Source organism: Epinephelus lanceolatus, chromosome 7 (assembly GCF_041903045.1).
Source record: "Epinephelus lanceolatus isolate andai-2023 chromosome 7, ASM4190304v1, whole genome shotgun sequence".
NCBI classification, from domain to species: domain Eukaryota; kingdom Metazoa; phylum Chordata; class Actinopteri; order Perciformes; family Serranidae; genus Epinephelus; species Epinephelus lanceolatus.
Genome location: NC_135740.1, coordinates 28,142,955 through 28,161,085, shown reverse-complemented (window position 1 = coordinate 28,161,085; position 18,131 = coordinate 28,142,955). Strand labels below are relative to the sequence as shown.

Genomic DNA, 18,131 nt, shown 5'->3' with positions numbered 1-18,131 from the left:
GTTTTTTTTTTTTTTTATTGCTGGCGGACATTTAAATGAGTGCTATGGTCCAATGAGGACAGCCTCAAAGTGTTTAAGTGGAATATCTTGGTTAAATCACATAAGTATTTCCGTAATTACCAAAGTCCTCTCCCTTTTCCTCTTGGTTGTGAACACATTGTTGAAAAGGTGCTGAAAGCTTTAAAGGAGCAAAGAATCGACGGAAGAGTCGGGCTTCTCAACTTAAGAGTCTGTTTTATTTCATGATTCAAATCCTGCTCAAGTGGGAAAAAAATGGTGTGGACCATAACTCTAACTTTAAAGAAACAAGTGTCTCGTTTTACTTCCCAAAAAGACAGAGGTTGGAAAGGCGAGGATTTAGAGAGCCAAGCCCCCCCACGTCCAGCTCAGGAAACTCCAAGGCCCTCTGCTCTTCCTCTGCAGTGACGGCACTTAATCACACTCGCAACGCTGCAATGGACTTCACATGGCTTGTCCCTTTCTTCTCCTCCTCCTCCTCCTCCTCCTACGATCTGTTTCCTCTGTCCGAGTGATGTAGGGTCACGAGAATGGGGAAACACCTTCCAAGGAGAAAACACACATGCACTTTCACAACACACACACACTCGCACAGAGCTCCTTGCAGAGTCCCTGATGGTGAGAGAACGACACATGCTGCATGAGACGAACTGGGATAGCAACATTTCTCCAAACTGAAGGTAGGGCATGCAAAAGTTATTTCTTCCCGGGGCGTTCTGAGAGTTGTATTATCAGTGTTTTTGTTTTTCATCATCACTATATAAGCAGAAATGTTTTTTTGTTTTTTGTATCATGACTGATGCTTGGTCTTAGATCCAGTTTGCATGCGTAGCCCTTTCCAAAATTCTTTTTTCTTTCTTTTTAATTGTATGTTACCGAGTATAGTAGCAGACTGTCACACTGATTTAAAAAGAGACGATCAATCCCCTGCTCTGACATTCCTGCCAATATGAATTCTCTCAACCCTGACACTACAGACAACACAGTAATTTGAGTGCAAAATTTAGAAAGTAGCTTAGCTTAAATCTGTATTTTAAAATTTAGGCAGCCATGCTTCTGGGAGCACTGGTACCACATTTGATAACGTTTAATTGGGATATTCTTTTTCGGTTTTATAGCCCCAGAGGGAAATGTAGGCTGGTTTATCTTTTCAATGCAACTTGTATAACCCAAACAGTCCTATTATTATTTCCCAGATCACCCAGATTATTCGTTCCCAGAGCCTGAAACCAGCAAACCAGGTGTTGTAACCTGTGATCTCCCTCTGACGTGAGTGTCGGCTCACTGAAGAAGAGGCAAATACTCTGTGGGATAATCTATCACATATCTTATCATCTATGGAAGCTTTATTATTTCCCCAGCAGCGTAAATTCTTTAGTAGATGCTACATCCTCATCTGCAGCCAGTGATACTTATCTCTAGAGGTTTGTCTACGCAGATAAAGGCGTGGGACAAAATCTTTGTATCTCCCGCTGAGGCAGACAGTCACGTTCACAAACAGGCCTCTGTTTGTGAACTGGTTTACAGTAGAAATAATACAGTCACTAGAACCCAGTAGTAAGTTTTACTTCACTTGGCTTTACTTCCTAGTTGCTGTGTATGTAAATGTAATGATAGAAATGGCAGAAAAACTTTCTTTTCTCTTCTCTGACGTCAAATAAACCAAATCTACAGAAAAGCATTGATGCAATAACCCTTTCTTTTGTCTCAAACTGAGCTTACACATTTAATAAAGTTGGAAAAGTACAGAAATGCCCTTAAAACATTATTCTTAAACCAAATAAGGGAATATTTTATATCGTCTTCGCTATACAAAAACACTGTATATCCCTGTTGTTTGCCAAAAACAATCTAAGAATCAATCAAACTCAGAAATATAGATATAGAAATAGAAATGTATAAATTAATTACACTCAAAACAGGAGTGTAGAGACGTGGAGAGACAGTCTGTAATTGTACAAAAGCATACAGGAAGAGCAATTACATTTGATGGTGTGTGAAAAGACAACCAGATTGCCTCTGGGGAGGGAGACAAATCGACAAAGTCAAAACATGGACATGATTTACGAGACCCTGGTTTATTAACGTAATACTATTACGTGCATAGCAGTAGTTAATTTTCAAATACCATAGTTATCGTCAGTCCCAGAACATCGTGAAACTCCTGCTGTAGAGCAGAGGAACATTTATCATGTTTAACCATGGTTTATAGCTCAGATCTTTAAGATCCCAAACAGAAGTCATGTGTCCCTCTCAGAAGCAGACTTCCTGCAACAGTTCAAAATCATGTTCATAAGGAGTTCTTATCACATAAAGTCATTTTTTAGAAGGTGATAAAACGATGCTAAAGATCCCAGACATGTTTTTACATATGCAATACTCTACTTTAAATACTGTTTGGTTTTTATGTTGTTCCCACAAACAAATTTTGTTATCTGGTTAAAAATTCTTCTACTTTTTCCTCATTATAAAGACCAAAATATGAATGAATATGTAAATATATTCATTTGAAAAGTTTAAAGTCCCCCTCCCCTCAAAAATGTGTTTTTCTTATAATTATATCTTCTAAAATATCTGACCTCGTCTTCTATCTGTCTATAGTTAATTTTCACTAAAGAGGTGTTTTCACATTCCCCTACTGAAGGACGTGATCTCTGTGCACTCCCCTAAAATCTGAGATTCAAACGTACACTGGGCAACATAGATAAGGTACGTCGCTTATAAGAAAGCCAATGGCTGTAAACATGTATTCACAGGGGAACAGATTTTGACACAACACAGGCAAGAAACCTGAAACCTCCAGCGCAGAGCAGACTTGTCAGTACAGAGAGCAGAGTTAGCATTAGCACAGTGAACATTTAAACAACAAACATGGTAGAGTGTGCAGTGTGCATTATTGTATGTATCACAACTATTAATGCTGTTTCAGCTGCTGCCAGTTAGCCTGCAAGCTAACAAGCTAACAAACAAATAACAGATGGCAACTGTTCTCACTATTCTACTACGTCTGCTAGTTGCCGATTTTGTTGCCCAACAGACTCCTCATTTGAGTCTGACTGAGGCTAAAACATGGCTGAATCGCCGATGTTTCCTCTAATGCTAACGGTAGCCATTTTGATGCACACTGCTTTGTCAGCCGTCACCTGCGAGCAGCGCTGGACTTACTTTTAAAAAAAGAAAAAAACATGTTAAATGAAACATAAATGATAACAGAGTATTTTTTATGTACTGTAAAACATGTCTGGAGGGGAACTTCAATCATTAGACACAAGATAGACTTTGATTGACTATGTGGTTCAAGTTTCCACATCACATGACAAGTTGCATACTGGTCCATGATTGGCTCCAAACTAGTTGTGATGTCACAAATACAGCTTGTGTGTACACGCGTTAACCACAGATTTAAAGCACAGAACAACTTTCCTCCTTCAGCAGATGAATGGAAAAACAGCTTTCTGCTGTCAAACTCTGCAAAGTAAAGCTCAGACATGCCAGTGAAGAAGCAGCAAGCAAAGCACATTTTCGAGTGCCTAACGTGACTTTTAAACCAGTGACTAATCATGTTGAGAGAAAGGTTTGCAGCGTTCTTTACAGTTTGGTCAGATTTGCCTGATACACCTGCCTTAAATGTAAACCTAAGAATAGAGAGAATACATCTTCTCCCAGCCTTGTGCTTCTTTTCAAACAGCCCACCCCATGATTTATTCCCCCACCTGCCCCCACTGTTTAACTTAAGATTAGATCATCGCCAGTCACCCACAGTCCGGCTCTCGCTAAGCCCCCCTCACTCAATATCTTAGCAAAATATCAAAATATGCCAGCGCAGGTTTAGACAGTGATAACTAATAATATCTGTCAGTGTTGAAGCCAGGGGCAGAGAGCGAGACTGTCCACACAAACTGAAGCCAACAGTCCATTAGCGCAGAATGCTAACAGTCAGCCAGACTCTGGGAAATGTCAGAACACTGTCATGGTCCATGTGGAGACAACCGGGGCCAGCTGACCCTGAGCAAGAAGCTCCTAAATCCCAGTCGTCTGAGTGTGTGTCTCAAAGGTAAACACAGTTCAAAGAAAACATTAGAAGCCAAATGTAGATAAGCGATAAACATGTTTTTGATTAGCGTTTTAGATGTAGGTTTGGAGATTTGGCAGAGTGTAATCGTTTGTTAAACCACTGGCAGGGCAGCCTGGTGTGTGTCAGTCCCTCCATGGTTATTATGACAAAGCCTCTACAATGTGAACCCTTATTTAATGCCACTCATGCTGTGCTGAAACAGAGAGAGGAACAGGGACATGTACCAACCTAAAGCTGCTGTGTTCCTCTATACTCCAACCTGCATTTACATTTTCATATGTGTGTTTGCCTGTTTGTTTCTGTATTTTGTCCTGTTTAAATGTTCAAATGGCTTGAAGGAGACGGAGATGGACCCACAATCCTTTGCTCCCAAACACTGAAGACAGACAAGAACCAGAGAAAAAGCAGAGCAGAGATAAAGAGGAAAGAAGAAACAAAGATTTGTGGAGCTTTAACATGGGATGAGTTCCTGACGTCAGTGACTTCAGGTACTTTTTTTCACTATCTGTCATAAAAACCACCTGAAAATAGATCACAGAAAGCATGAAGAATAGCTCCCTTCAATATTTAAATGTTGCTGCATTTGGGTGTGACCACATTGGACTTATTTTAGGAGTGAGAGATTTCACAAGTCTAAGAATTTCGCCATTGGATTTTTGTACCTGGTGACTTAAAGGGGTATTCCACATCACGATCAGTTTACCTGTCATGAGGAGGACTACTCAACCTTTGAAACCAGCGCCTCTGAAAAAGTCTGAAATAACTATAACCATAACACTAAACATGATGATGTCGTAAGGGTTATCTCCGATTGGGCGTGTTAGAAACTGGGGGAGTGGTGAGTTTTAAACAGTGTAGATATTTACCAGGAAGTGAAGGTCTTATACTCACTCACGTGACTTGGGATGTCAGGGTGGTTGTATGGTGGTCTTGTGAGGACTCAACTACTTTGCACTGTCATCACATGCATGAATGTGTGTGATTTTAACACTCGTAAGTCTCTCTGAGTCAGCGTCAGTTTGGTCTAAAGACTGCAAGTTTGAAGATGTAAAATCTGAGGAGTCAGGAAGAAGTGAGACCTCTCTGTTTGAGACTACATTAGCTGTTACCAGCATTACCGAACTGAATCTCTGACTGAACTGTTGGTGTTCGCGTTGCATTGTGGGTGATGGAGGTACCAGTTTTTGGCAAGGAAGAAGAAGCTGAGGTGAAATAACTGAAAGCTTATTTTCCTTGTTGCTAATCAGGAGACGGGATCAACGCATCATGTGTACAGGATTGTGGTTGCTCTAAGAGAGCAGATGGTAAGGACAGGCATCCTTGAAAATACTCTGAACAATGGACTTGGTCCTTGGTAGAATATAAAGGGTCCTAGACATTGGAACAGTCCTTCAGTGGGATTCGATGACGTAGTGTCCTTGAAATGCAGCCATTTAGGGATCCTTTCTTGACTTTGAGAAGCATTGGATTCTTAAAATCGTCCATTGTGATTCTGACAATCTTACAGTAGTGCAAAGATAAGTCAGAGGAGTTCCAAATCGGATATATCAGAGCTTTCAGAAAAAAGTTACCAAGTCATAATAAGGACTTGGATGTTGATATGAACGCAACATAATGGGAAATGTAGGATCCAGTGTATTTGGAGGTTGAACCATCCAGTGGATGAAAGGCTGGGTACCTCTGCCTCTGCTGCCTCAGTTTAAACCGTCTGCTTAAATCTGTCTCTCGTGAGCTCATAGTTTGTAATGGAGAAGTTCAAAACTAAATTGCTGGAGTGCTCCTTAACACCAGTGTCAGTGGCGTCACATGACTGCTAACCCACCTACTCTAAGATGTGTTGAAGTTTATTTATTTTATACCTTGTCAGCTCTTAACACAGGACCTTTCCTGTCAGTGACCGTCTCTTCGGTTTGACGCACAGATGTATAAATAAATGTTGTTAATGTCTGTCAGCCTTCCAAGAACACTTTGTGCTCACATACAGTACCTCTTTAAAGGAACTTCCTGTTTATGGCCAGCTGTGCCACAGTGTATCCTGACTGAGATCCTGGCCTCTGAGCTCTGACCCCCTAACCCTGGAGGGGCAGGGGGGGTCGACGGAGAGAAAATGCGGTGTACCACCCTTGTGGCCCTGCTGGCGGGGGTCGTGCTGTACCTGGTGATGGGAGCGCTTGTTTTCAGCACCCTGGAGCTCCCGGAGGAGAGTTCGGCGTACGATAAACTGATCACTACCAGGAACACCTTCCTCGATAACAACACCTGCGTCACCGAGCTGGAGTTCCAGAAGCTTTTGAAGGTATCACTGAACACACTAAGCAGTCTCATGACGTAATCCCTCCCACAATGACTAGTTAAAGGTAGCCACAACATCAAACACACAAGTTCAGTATTTTCTCTTGCTCTTGTTTTTTGCTCTTTTAGTTTTAACTTGACAGTTTATTTATAAAGCACCTAGGTATGCACCGATTTATCGACCACACATTGGTGTCAGTATTTGCCTTGTTGGCTGCCATCAGCCTATCAGCAAATAAGATGACACTCACTGATGTCAGTGGCCGATGTTTTTCCGTGTCACATCAATTTTGTGCGGGCTAAAAATCAGGACTTGAAACTAACAATAGAAAACGTGTTTGGGACAAGCAGAGATGTTCCTCTGGACGCCTTCAGGACTGTCACTTCAGGGGATGCACCCTATTTATTCTCTGATAATGCTACATACTGAACAACAAATCCGCATTGATATCTGCAGGAGGAGGGATAGTTAACGTGAGCTCTAAGCAGCCAGTGGACAGAACTCGCGGCTAACGGAGGTTACACTGAGTTACAATATCATGCTTAGACCTTTGAAGTACTACTACATTTTCTCTACTTTATTCTTCCACTTTACTGCACACACTGTATATTTTACTTCACTACATTTATTTGACAGTTACCAGTAACTTTTCATATTAAGGTTTCATAAAAAAAAGATAACTTGAAGGCAAAATTCAGCATATTATCAAGGATTAAAGCATCAGTTTGTGGCATTTGACCTTTACATAAGATGTCTGTAACAACCTTCCTTCATCTTTCCTCTCCCATTAATCATCCTGTTACTCTTTAAAGGGGCCTGACCCCCAGCTTGGGAACCACCCAGTGGTGATGTTGAATTCATGGAGAAAACTTTCTCCAAAAAAGGAGAAGATTCCTCATTAATTGAGGTAGATGGGGAACTATATTAAAACATTTGTCTACAAATTCTCTCTCAGCTCCTGCAGTATAATCCAGGTCTCATTTATCCAGTCGTATGCTCAGTACTTCCTAAATACAAGCATTTTCACTGCAACCTAATGATGATTAAACATAAGTACACATAGACTCGTACACGGCTGACTAGTGTGTCTGGGCACGTGCATGCATTTGACCTCTACTGGAGTGGAGCTCATATGCACGCACATGCTCAGGTAAGCTCATGGCATGCTGCCCGTAGGTGGAAGTGTTTAATATTGTAACGTTTTTAGTGAAAATAAATGTGTTTGGGGAGTACTGAGCATACGACTGGATAAATGACACTTGGATTATACTGCATGAGTTGTGTTAGAGTTTGTAACAGATGTCTTGATATAGTTTTGTGGTCCCCCCTTTACTTGAATTCATGAGAAATGTTCACCTCTTTTGGATTCTCCGTTAACCATGGAGGCATGCTGTGAGCCATGAAATCAAGGTAACTCGTTGAGTAAGTGATACACAAGTGGTGATTTTGCAGGTGTAGTATTCCTTTAAAACTGAAAAAACAGTGCAAAAGAAGTATTTTACTGTTGTAGCAGGTAGAGATGTAATTTTGATTTCTTCATATACAGTTGTTCAGTTTAGTGTGGTGGTTTCTGACCCCCTTTAAAGGGTCACAAGATGATTACTGGTAGAGGAAAGAAGAAAAGTGGAAAAGTCATGCAACACAAATTTGTATAATTACTGGAGTATCTCAAAATAATTGTACGTACATAGATAACGGTTTTGAATACTTTTTTCACTACTGGCATAAACCATGTAAAACAATCCAACCGATACATAACTTTAAGTTCCTGTAAATCCCAGCCTTTCTGATACCTGAGATTTGTGTACAGACTTGTGTTGGAAGAAAACAGTACAGTTAAATAAATTACATCCCGCCCCTGCAGGGAGTGGTGTCTGCGGTGGAGGCAGGCCTGGATGTGAACAACCATAATGCCAACTTTACCACGCGCTGGGACCTGGCCTCCGCCATCTTCTTCTGTGGTACCATCATCACCACCATAGGTAGGTGGAGACTCACCTTCAGGCTGCACTTTGAAGATCCGACAACTCTGAAATGCTCTTTTAATTGAGTATATATACCTGATACGATGTGGAAATGTTTAACAGGAGAACAAACATATCACTGAGAGCTCCTGTGATGTTAAAATGATCTGAGTTTAATTCTGAAAATACGTAATCCTTTCATCATCTTGGCAATCAAAACTGAAGTTATTTGACTGTTGAGTTTCGGAGATTGACTCAAAAATATCTCCGTAGTTGAAGATTAGTCTCCATGAGCTAAAGAACTAAGTGGTAGATTTAATTTTTTAAAGTTGGGTCGATCTAAACAAAAAATATATGTAGTGACATCATTTTTTATCCATTTATGAATGCCACTCAAAGATTTATAGTGTCAACATAACAGATGTGCTGGACTTTTCTTATTTGACATTCCTCCACTCCTCTTTAACACTAGGCATCTAAAATTAATGTGTCATGAGCTCTACTCTCATATTAGTCCGAAAGACATCTCAGAATTCAGTCTCCGGTCTGTTGTAAATGGAAGTTATTGATGATATTTGTAAATAGCTGAGGGTCCCTCTATTCTTTTATTTTTTAACAGGTTTTGGGAACCTGTCTCCTCGGACATGGTACGGCCAGTTGTTCTGTGTGTGCTACGCCCTGGTTGGAATCCCCATGTTTGGCATACTGCTGGCTGGAGTGGGTGACCACATGGGCACGGTGCTGAGGAGAGCTGTAGCCAAGATTGAGACCCTCTTCCTGGTGAGAATGGTCTGTCCTGCATAGAAACCAAACCTCAGCTGTCTGAATCTAAGATTCAAACCTACAAGGCCCAGACCTCTTTTTTTTTTTTACTGCTGTCTTAGCAGGAAATATCAAGGTTGATTTTCTGGTTAAGAAACCAAGAACCTCCGACCGGGATGTAAACAATTATTATTAGTTTAAGCCATGGACTGTATATGTATGGTGAATGACACATCTCTACTTCCTCCCATAAGCCAAAATATCCTGGATACAGGCACTCCACACCCCTTTTTTATTGCATTAGATAACTAGTTATCACCAAACTTATCAGAAAATTAACACTTGAACAAACATCAGCGTGATAAGAACTACCTGAAATGAAAGAAAACTATCTTTGGGAAAATTACTTTGACGTGTCCATTGAGTTCTTAGTTTTGCCCACCTGTTAACATGGAGAGGGGCAGGGTTTATGACCTATATAGTGTGGTTTTGGGGGAGCTGTTATTCCATCCAGCTTTATATACAGTCATTGATCTCAGTGTATATTACTGTAGTTATAATAAAAAATATTTCAGCTTGTTCTGAAGGAAGGAACACTGTGGAAGTGCGAAATAAAGACGCTGAAAGTAGCTGCTGCCTCTACAAGAGGCACAATAAGTAAAATTGCAAACTGTCTCAACAAGTGATTATTTATTTACGTCAAAAATCATGAAAAAAGGTCATAGTATAGCATGTCCTCAAAAATCATGAAAAAACGTCATAGTATAGCATGTCATCAAAAATCATGAAAAAAAGTCATAGTATAGCATGTCCTCAAAAATCATGAAAAAACGTCATAGTATAACATGTCATCAAAAACCATGAAAAAACATCATAGTATAGTATGTCATCCAAAATCATGAAAAAAAGTCATAGTATAGTATGTCGTCCAAAGTCATGAAAAAACATCATAGTAAAGTATGTTGTCAAAAACCATGAAAAAAGTCATAGTATATTATGTCGTCCAAAATCATGAAAAAAAGTCATAGAATAATATGTTGTGAAAAACCATGAAAAAAAGTCATAGTATAGTATGTCGTCCAAAATCATGAAAAAAGTCATAGTATAGTATGTCGTCCAAAATCATGAAAAAAAGTCATAGTATAGTATGTTGTCAAAAACCTTGAAAAAAAGTCATAGTATAGTATGTCATCCAAAATCATGAAAAAAAGTCATAGTATAGTATGTTGTCAAAAACCTTGAAAAAAAGTCATAGTATAGTATGTTGTCAAAAACCTTGAAAAAAAGTCATAGTATAGTATGTCATCCAAAATCATGAAAAAAGTCATAGAATAATATGTTGTCAAAAACCTTGAAAAAAAGTCATAGTATAGTATGTCGTCCAAAATCATGAAAAAAAGTCATAGTATAGTATGTCGTCAAAAACCTTGAAAAAAAGTCATAGTATATTATGTCGTCAAAATCATGAAAAAAAAAAGTCATAGTATAGTATGTCGTCAAAAACCATGAAATAACGTCATAGTATAGTATGTTGTCAAAAACCATGAAAAAAAGTCATAGTATAGTATGTTGTCAAAAACCTTGAAAAAAAGTCATAGTATATTATGTCGTCAAAATCATGAAAAAAAAAAGTCATAGTATAGTATGTCGTCAAAAACCATGAAATAACGTCATAGTATAGTATGTCATCAAAAACCATGAAATAACGTCATAGTATAGTATGTTGTCAAAAACCATGAAAAAAAAGTCATAGTATAGTATGTTGTCAAAAACCATGAAAAAAAAGTCATAGTATAGTATGTCATCAAAAACCATGAAATAACGTCATAGTATAGTATGTTGTCAAAACCATGAAAAAGTCATAGAATAATATGTTGTCAAAAACCATGAAAAAGTCATAGTATAGTATGTCGTCCAAAATCATGATAAAAAAAAGTCATAGTATAGTATGTTGTCAAAAATCATGAAAATAAGTCGTAGTATAGTGTGTCATCTATCTATTTTATTTGTATATTTATTCATTTATTAATAACAGACAAAAAAATACCAACACTTGTCCCTCATACTTATATTAGATAAGGATGTATATGTTACAGAGGAAATAATTCAGCATTAACTGAGTCAAAATCATATCTGAAAAAGAGCAAACATGTTTCATTAAATCCATCATTATTGTCATTAGTATTTATTATCATTCATTCTGTCTCTGTGTTTGCTTTTATCTGTCTGTCTCTCAGAAGCGTAAGGTCAGGCCGACCACTGTGCGTGTGATCTCAGCGGTTCTCTCCATCCTGATTGGTTGTCTGATCTTCCTTGCTGTGCCGACAGTCGTGTTTCAGAAAGTGGAGGACTGGTCCTTTCTGGAGTCGCTCTACTTTGTGGTCATCACTCTGACCACTGTTGGCTTTGGAGACTATGTACCAGGTATTGACATGCGCGCGCGCACACACACACACACACACACACACACAAACATGTTTTATTTGATCAGTGTAGACAACAGGGTGGTTGAGAACAAATTTCTGTTTATTTTTCAGTCTTGTATCTTTCTTCTGGTGGATCAGGTGTTTAAAAATCATTCAAGGAAACAGTATGATAACTGAAAATTACTCAACAATGACTCTGCTACATGACATGCACCTTTTGATGAGAGGCTTCAAGTAAAGTTTGGATTATAAACACTGTTTTTAGCAAATTGTTATGACCCACCATGGGCTGCACTGAGGAGATGTGACTTTTAACTCTTCTTGTAACAAACCTTTTTTGTTGTTCTGTATTTGTAATTGAATAGATACATGCGATCTGTGATCTTCAGTGGCAGCAGTCTAAAGTCAACATTCAGCACATTTGAACTTTTGGTGCAGCATTGAACATATACACAGTCACAGCTGAAACCATCAGTGGATTAATCAGTGATGTGAAAAGCTTTGAAAGGAACACTGTGGAAGTCTAAAATAAAGTAGCTGCTGCCTCTACAAAAGGCACAAAAAGTAAAATTGCAAATTGTCTCAACAAGTGATTATTTATTTACTTCATAGTATAGTATGTTGTGAAAAATCACAGAAAACATCATAGAGTATGTTGTGAAAAATCACAAATAAACGTCATAGTAGAGTATGTCGTGAAAAATCGCGGAATACTGCATCTCAGTGTGGATCAGTGGAACAGTACATCACATTAAAAGTCAATTTTCTCTGTGTCCAGGCGGTCGTGATGGCAGCAACTGGTTCTTCAAGCCTCTGGTGTGGTTGTGGATAGTGTTTGGTCTCGCCTACTTTGCCTCAATCCTCACCATGATAGGCAACTGGCTGAGGGTGCTGTCTAAGAGGACCCGTGCTGAGGTAAAAGATATAGCCATTTTCTCTTACTAACTAACAGAGAATCAGGTGCAGAGTTTCTCTTTCATAAATGTGGCACACACCAGGAGACTGTGTCTGAAGAGCTCTCACCTGCTGGGAATACTTTGTTCAGTTTAGGCAAAGGGTGGCACCTGGGTAGATGTGCAGGAGGCAGGATCTGATGCAGATTACACCGCAGTCATGTACCCAGTTCTTAATTTTGTCATAAACAACAGAGTCTCTTGCTGTTCCCTGAATTTGTTTCACGATTTTGCCTTGGCCCATACCAACAGAAGTTCCCGAATCTTGACGTCTCTCTACTTACACTTGACCCTTCTTTTTTACCCTTAGATAGTCAGACATTTCATGGACTTTGTACCGGGGAGCTGGCTCGATGAAGTCTGTTTAATGTCAGATTCAACTGATTCGGTGTAAATTCTATACAGTAGAGAGGAGGAGCTGCACTTCATCTTCTTTATAAGTTGATTTTGTGTCTCTCCCAATCTCAGATGGAGGAGCTGAGGGCCCACGCCACAGACTGGACCCAGAACATCCAGAACATGTCCATGGACTTCCGCATCCCAAACCCTCTGGAGTTCAACGACCCTTTCCTCCTGCAGCGCCGGCGCTGGAAACGCAGTGAGCGTCGCCGCATCCGTCGTGGAGCCCAGGGCACTCTGGGATACTTGGTTCGAGGAGGATCTGAGAATGGACACCTGCCAAACCGTTGGGCCGGCCTCTCCAGCTCCATGAGCCAACTGGAGACCCATTCGTCTCTTGAGAGGGCGGCGGTGGTGAAGGTCATGCCACTGGTCAGTGCTGCTGGAGTTGGAACAGTCCCGAGAGCAGGGCCTGCATTGAGGGTTGACCCCGCTGTGGGTCTGCAGGCGGACGCCAGGTCGTTTCCTCACCTGCTGGGCCGCTCATTCTCCCTCCCTGTGGCCCACTCCAACTTGGAGCTGAACTCAGCAGGTGCAGCCATGCATGGAGGATCTCCCTCTGGATCCGAGTCTCCTTTTGACTCCAGATCAGATATGTCCTCAGTCTCCTCATCCTTTATGGCGCTCCAGAAGTACCAGCCCTGCCATACAGTTGGCAGCATGGAGGAGGGAAGAGTGAGGGCCGCAGACATGAACACAGCACAAGAAAAAGACAAACTGATTCTAGCAGAGAAATGTATCTCTGTAGACAAAAGCTGTGGATTTGCACCTGCTCCTGGTTTGCATGCCCGCTTCCACCGTCCTCCCCCTTCCTGTCCTCTTCCTCGCCACTCAATCGTCCTTCCCTCACCTCCCCTCCACGCTGCCTCCTCACCCAGCTGCCAGCTGCTGGATTTCTTCGGAGAGAACCTGGCGTACATCGACGAGTCCTCAGACACTCTGAGCGACCGGGCCCAACCAGGAGCAAACGAGGAGAGGAAGAGACGGCCGCGAAAGCCAAAGAGGAGGAGCATGAGGAGGCAGTTGCCACACAGGTGGAGCCCCCTGCAGGTGAGAAGGCTCAGCAGTGATATGCAGCCACCATCGAATCCTCCCACACCACCTCCTGAATCCTCTGTTTCAGATGGACCCCAAGAAAACCGGGCAGGTTCGACTCCAACACTCTGACAGCACCTACACTCAGAACACGGTGCCAAGTCAAGATGTGACATAAAGCTGCGGGTTTATAACAGACGTCACACTCCAACTACTTAGAACATACAGAACATACCACATGCACATTTCACCATGATGGATATCGCTAATCATCCAGGATATTTTTAGTATTTAAGGTCTAGCCTCACAAAGTCAGCCCACAAGTTTTGCTTTGTTACTTTGTGACTTGTCAAAGCTACATGGACATTTGTTCAGGACAGGAAATCCTTCATGAGGGCTGTAATATGTACATGATTGACCACTGCTTCCTTCAGACAAGAGGACGAAGAGACATGAACCTAATGTACAGTACAGGCCAAAAGTTTGGACACACCTTCTCATTCAATGCGTTTTCTTTATTTTCATGACTATTTACATTGTAGATTCTCACTGAAGGCATCAAAACGATGAATGAACACATGTGGAGTTATGTACTTAACAAAAAAAGGTGAAATAACTGAAAACATGTTTTATATTCTAGTTTCTTCAAAATAGCCACCCTTTGCTCTGATTACTGCTTTGCACACTCTTGGCATTCTCTCCATGAGCTTCAAGAGGTAGTCACCTGAAATGGTTTTCCAACAGTCTTGAAGGAGTTCCCAGAGGTGTTTAGCACTTGTTGGCCCCTTTGCCTTCACTCTGCGGTCCAGCTCACCCCAAACCATCTCGATTGGGTTCAGGTCCGGTGACTGTGGAGGCCAGGTCATCTGCCGCAGCACTCCATCACTCTCCTTCTTGGTCAAATAGCCCTTACACAGCCTGGAGGTGTGTTTGGGGTCATTGTCCTGTTGAAAAATAAATGATCGTCCAACTAAACGCAAACCGGATGGGATGGCATGTCGCTGCAGGATGCTGTGGTAGCCATGCTGGTTCAGTGTGCCTTCAATTTTGAATAAATCCCCAACAGTGTCACCAGCAAAACACCCCCACACCATCACACCTCCTCCTCCATGCTTCACAGTGGGAACCAGGCATGTGGAATCCATCCGTTCACCTTTTCTGCGTCTCACAAAGACACGGCGGTTGGAACCAAAGATCTCAAATTTGGACTCATCAGACCAAAGCACAGATTTCCACTGGTCTAATGTCCATTCCTTGTGTTTCTTGGCCCAAACAAATCTCTTCTGCTTGTTGCCTCTCCTTAGCAGTGGTTTCCTAGCAGCTATTTGACCATGAAGGCCTGATTCGCGCAGTCTCCTCTTAACAGTTGTTCTAGAGATGGGTCTGCTGCTAGAACTCTGTGTGGCATTCATCTGGTCTCTGATCTGAGCTGCTGTTAACTTGCGATTTCTGAGGCTGGTGACTCGGATGAACTTATCCTCAGAAGCAGAGGTGACTCTTGGTCTTCCTTTCCTGGGTCGGTCCTCATGTGTGCCAGTTTCGTTGTAGCGCTTGATGGTTTTTGCGACTCCACTTGGGGACACATTTAAAGTTTTTGCAATTTTCCAGACTGACTGACCTTCATTTCTTAAAGTAATGATGGCCACTCGTTTTTCTTTAGTTAGCTGATTGGTTCTTGCCATAATATGAATTTTAACAGTTGTCCAATAGGGCTGTCGGCTGTGTATTAACCTGACTTCTGCACAACACAACTGATGGTCCCAACCCCATTGATAAAGCAAGAAATTCCACTAATTAACCCTGATAAGGCACACCTGTGAAGTGGAAACCATTTCAGGTGACTACCTCTTGAAGCTCATCGAGAGAATGCCAAGAGTGTGCAAAGCAGTAATCAGAGCAAAGGGTGGCTATTTTGAAGAAACTAGAATATAAAACATGTTTTCAGTTATTTCACCTTTTTTTGTTAAGTACATAACTCCACATGTGTTCATTCATAGTTTTGATGCCTTCAGTGAGAATCTACAATGTAAATAGTCATGAAAATAAAGAAAAAGCATTGAATGAGAAGGTGTGTCCAAACTTTTGGCCTGTACTGTATGTCTGAATAACTGCATGATTCACTGGGCTGTCACTGGTTTTTGCTTCTGATTCTCAAACAGTAAACACGACAAAGGCCTAATCCCATTTCATAGTTTAACCCCTGCCCCTTGTTTTTGAGTGCCACCTTGCCCCTTGAAACAGAGCTGCGAGGGAAAGTGGTTAAAACTTACTCAGTGAAAAGGGACAACCCTTCAACACCCTGATAAGTCACTAAGAGTCATCCATGTTTGTGTTTTGGTAAACAGACATGAAATGAGTGTTGCTTTCTCTTGCATGGGCTACAGGCATCCTTCTGCGGTTTTGAGGATGCTCACAATTTGTTCAAGTTTTACGCTATCAGTCGATCAAACAAGTCATCAAATAACAAAGAACACCACCTCATTACCGGGCCACTAGCAGTGCTCCGTAGGCTAACGTTAGCAACCCATGCTCCCATCCAGCCAGTCTGCACTAATAGAGGAGGAGAAACAGGTGCAGCAATTTTACTGTTGGATTTGGTAACTATCTCCAGTTACCAAAGAGTATCAGTGTAAGTTCTTGACAGTTACTATCAGGTGGTAGTCATCCAAAATTCATAGAACCTTAGTCACATCTGTAACTCTCTTGGTTTGTTGTGTTTCTCATCTTGGCTGGCACCAACTGATGGCATATTTTGCAGGCTGTCTTAAGCCACGCTTTGTCGCTGCTGACTTCTATATTATTGATGTGGTGTTAGTGTTTTGTCAACAATTTCTTCAACTTTGGGGGATGATGCGAGTTCGCTTTCAGCACTGAAGCTTAACAAGCTCCGTGGCAATGTAAAACTAACTGGGTGTGGATTAAAGGTCCAGTGTGTGGGATTTAGGGGGATATATTGGCAGACATGGAATACAATATTCATAACTGTTTTCTTTAGTGTTTAAAAGTCACCTAAAAATAATAATCACTTTGTTTTGTTACCTCAGAAGGAGACGTTACATAGGGAGCGGGTCTTTGTCTATGGAATATGAAATGTTGCACTGCCATGTTACTACAATAGCCCAGAATGGACAAACCAAACACTGACTCTTGATAGGGCCATTCGTGTTTTTGCGTTTTCGCACCATAATTAGCGACCCCTCCATGACAGACACTTGGAAAAACGCTGATTTTTTAAATGTGAAACTGCTTTGTTCAGTGTTTTTAGCAGTTTAAATCACCTGGTCCATTTTTTTGGAGAGGAGGAGACCTCTGCAGATAATTCGGCTACCAGTAAAAACCTCCTGAACAATAAACACTAAAGGAATTCTAACCTAGAGAAGTTTCGGCTGGTTGCAATCTGCAGCCCTCACAGCTAGATGCCACTAAATCCCCCAAAATCTTGCAGACTGGACGTTTTAAAGGAAGCAGCAAATTACTGCTCTCCATGTAGTGAGAGTGGAGCATAGCCCTTCCTTCCTGCAAACAGGCAGCGACACTGAGTGTAGAGGCAGAGGAGAGAGACTGTCAGATCTTTTCATATCATGGAAAAATCCCAAAGTATATGATCGCTATCGTCATAAGTTTTATCGCAATCACCTATTGACATTGTTTTATCAGCCAGCCCTGCTGTGTCCTGTGTTGTTGGTAGTAGCTATGCTCTGAGAAAAATGGAAATTGATCCGCTTGTCTTCACAGTGCCAACAGCAATACCACTGTGAAACGCTAGAGGGAGGGTTGATAAGTTGTCTGTTTCCACTTGAAAGAGAGGGATAACAAGGCCTTTCAAATGAGGGAATTATCCTTCCTTTTAAAAATCAACCACACCTGGTGCGTAAACAGTTGGTCACAAGTTTCACTGGTTTTAAGAGGCTTTAAGTCTCATCATTATCCAGACATCATTACACATAATTATCTACTTTGTTGATCTGTGTTTCAGCCGCTGAGCTCAATCAATTCTCAGCAGGCATTTTCAGCATTAACTCTAAGATTTAAGTTGGCTTTGTGAGGTGAACTGTTGGCGACTGACTAATAGCTTTAAATTCAGTGCAGGGCTTTATAGCGTAGGTGGGCTACCTCGCTTGAAACCAGTTAGAAAATACATCACTCTTTTACGAAATACAACATCAAAAGGGAAAAAGACCAGAGAATGAGAGCAGTTTTTTACAC

The 18,131-nt window shown here is 41.2% G+C and overlaps 1 protein-coding gene across 2 annotated transcripts; it reads left to right on the top strand.

Annotated features, from left to right (window-relative positions):
- The first annotated feature begins 39 nt into the window (after positions 1-39).
- Positions 40-14,429, top strand: kcnk4a (potassium channel, subfamily K, member 4a). Of its 2 annotated transcripts, none has more exons than XM_078169395.1 (8): positions 40-698; positions 4,432-4,581; positions 6,091-6,389; positions 8,251-8,368; positions 8,970-9,139; positions 11,350-11,536; positions 12,317-12,453; positions 12,960-14,429. In XM_078169395.1, exons 3-8 carry the CDS (start codon positions 6,201-6,203, stop codon positions 14,055-14,057), a joined length of 1,899 nt encoding a protein of 632 aa, XP_078025521.1. In that variant the 5' UTR covers positions 40-698; positions 4,432-4,581; positions 6,091-6,200; the 3' UTR covers positions 14,058-14,429. The 2 variants fall into 2 exon arrangements, with proteins under 2 accessions (XP_078025521.1, XP_033485886.2); XM_033629995.2 differs by having other exon boundaries at positions 42-698; positions 8,970-9,130.
- Positions 14,430-18,131: the final 3,702 nt, after the last annotated feature.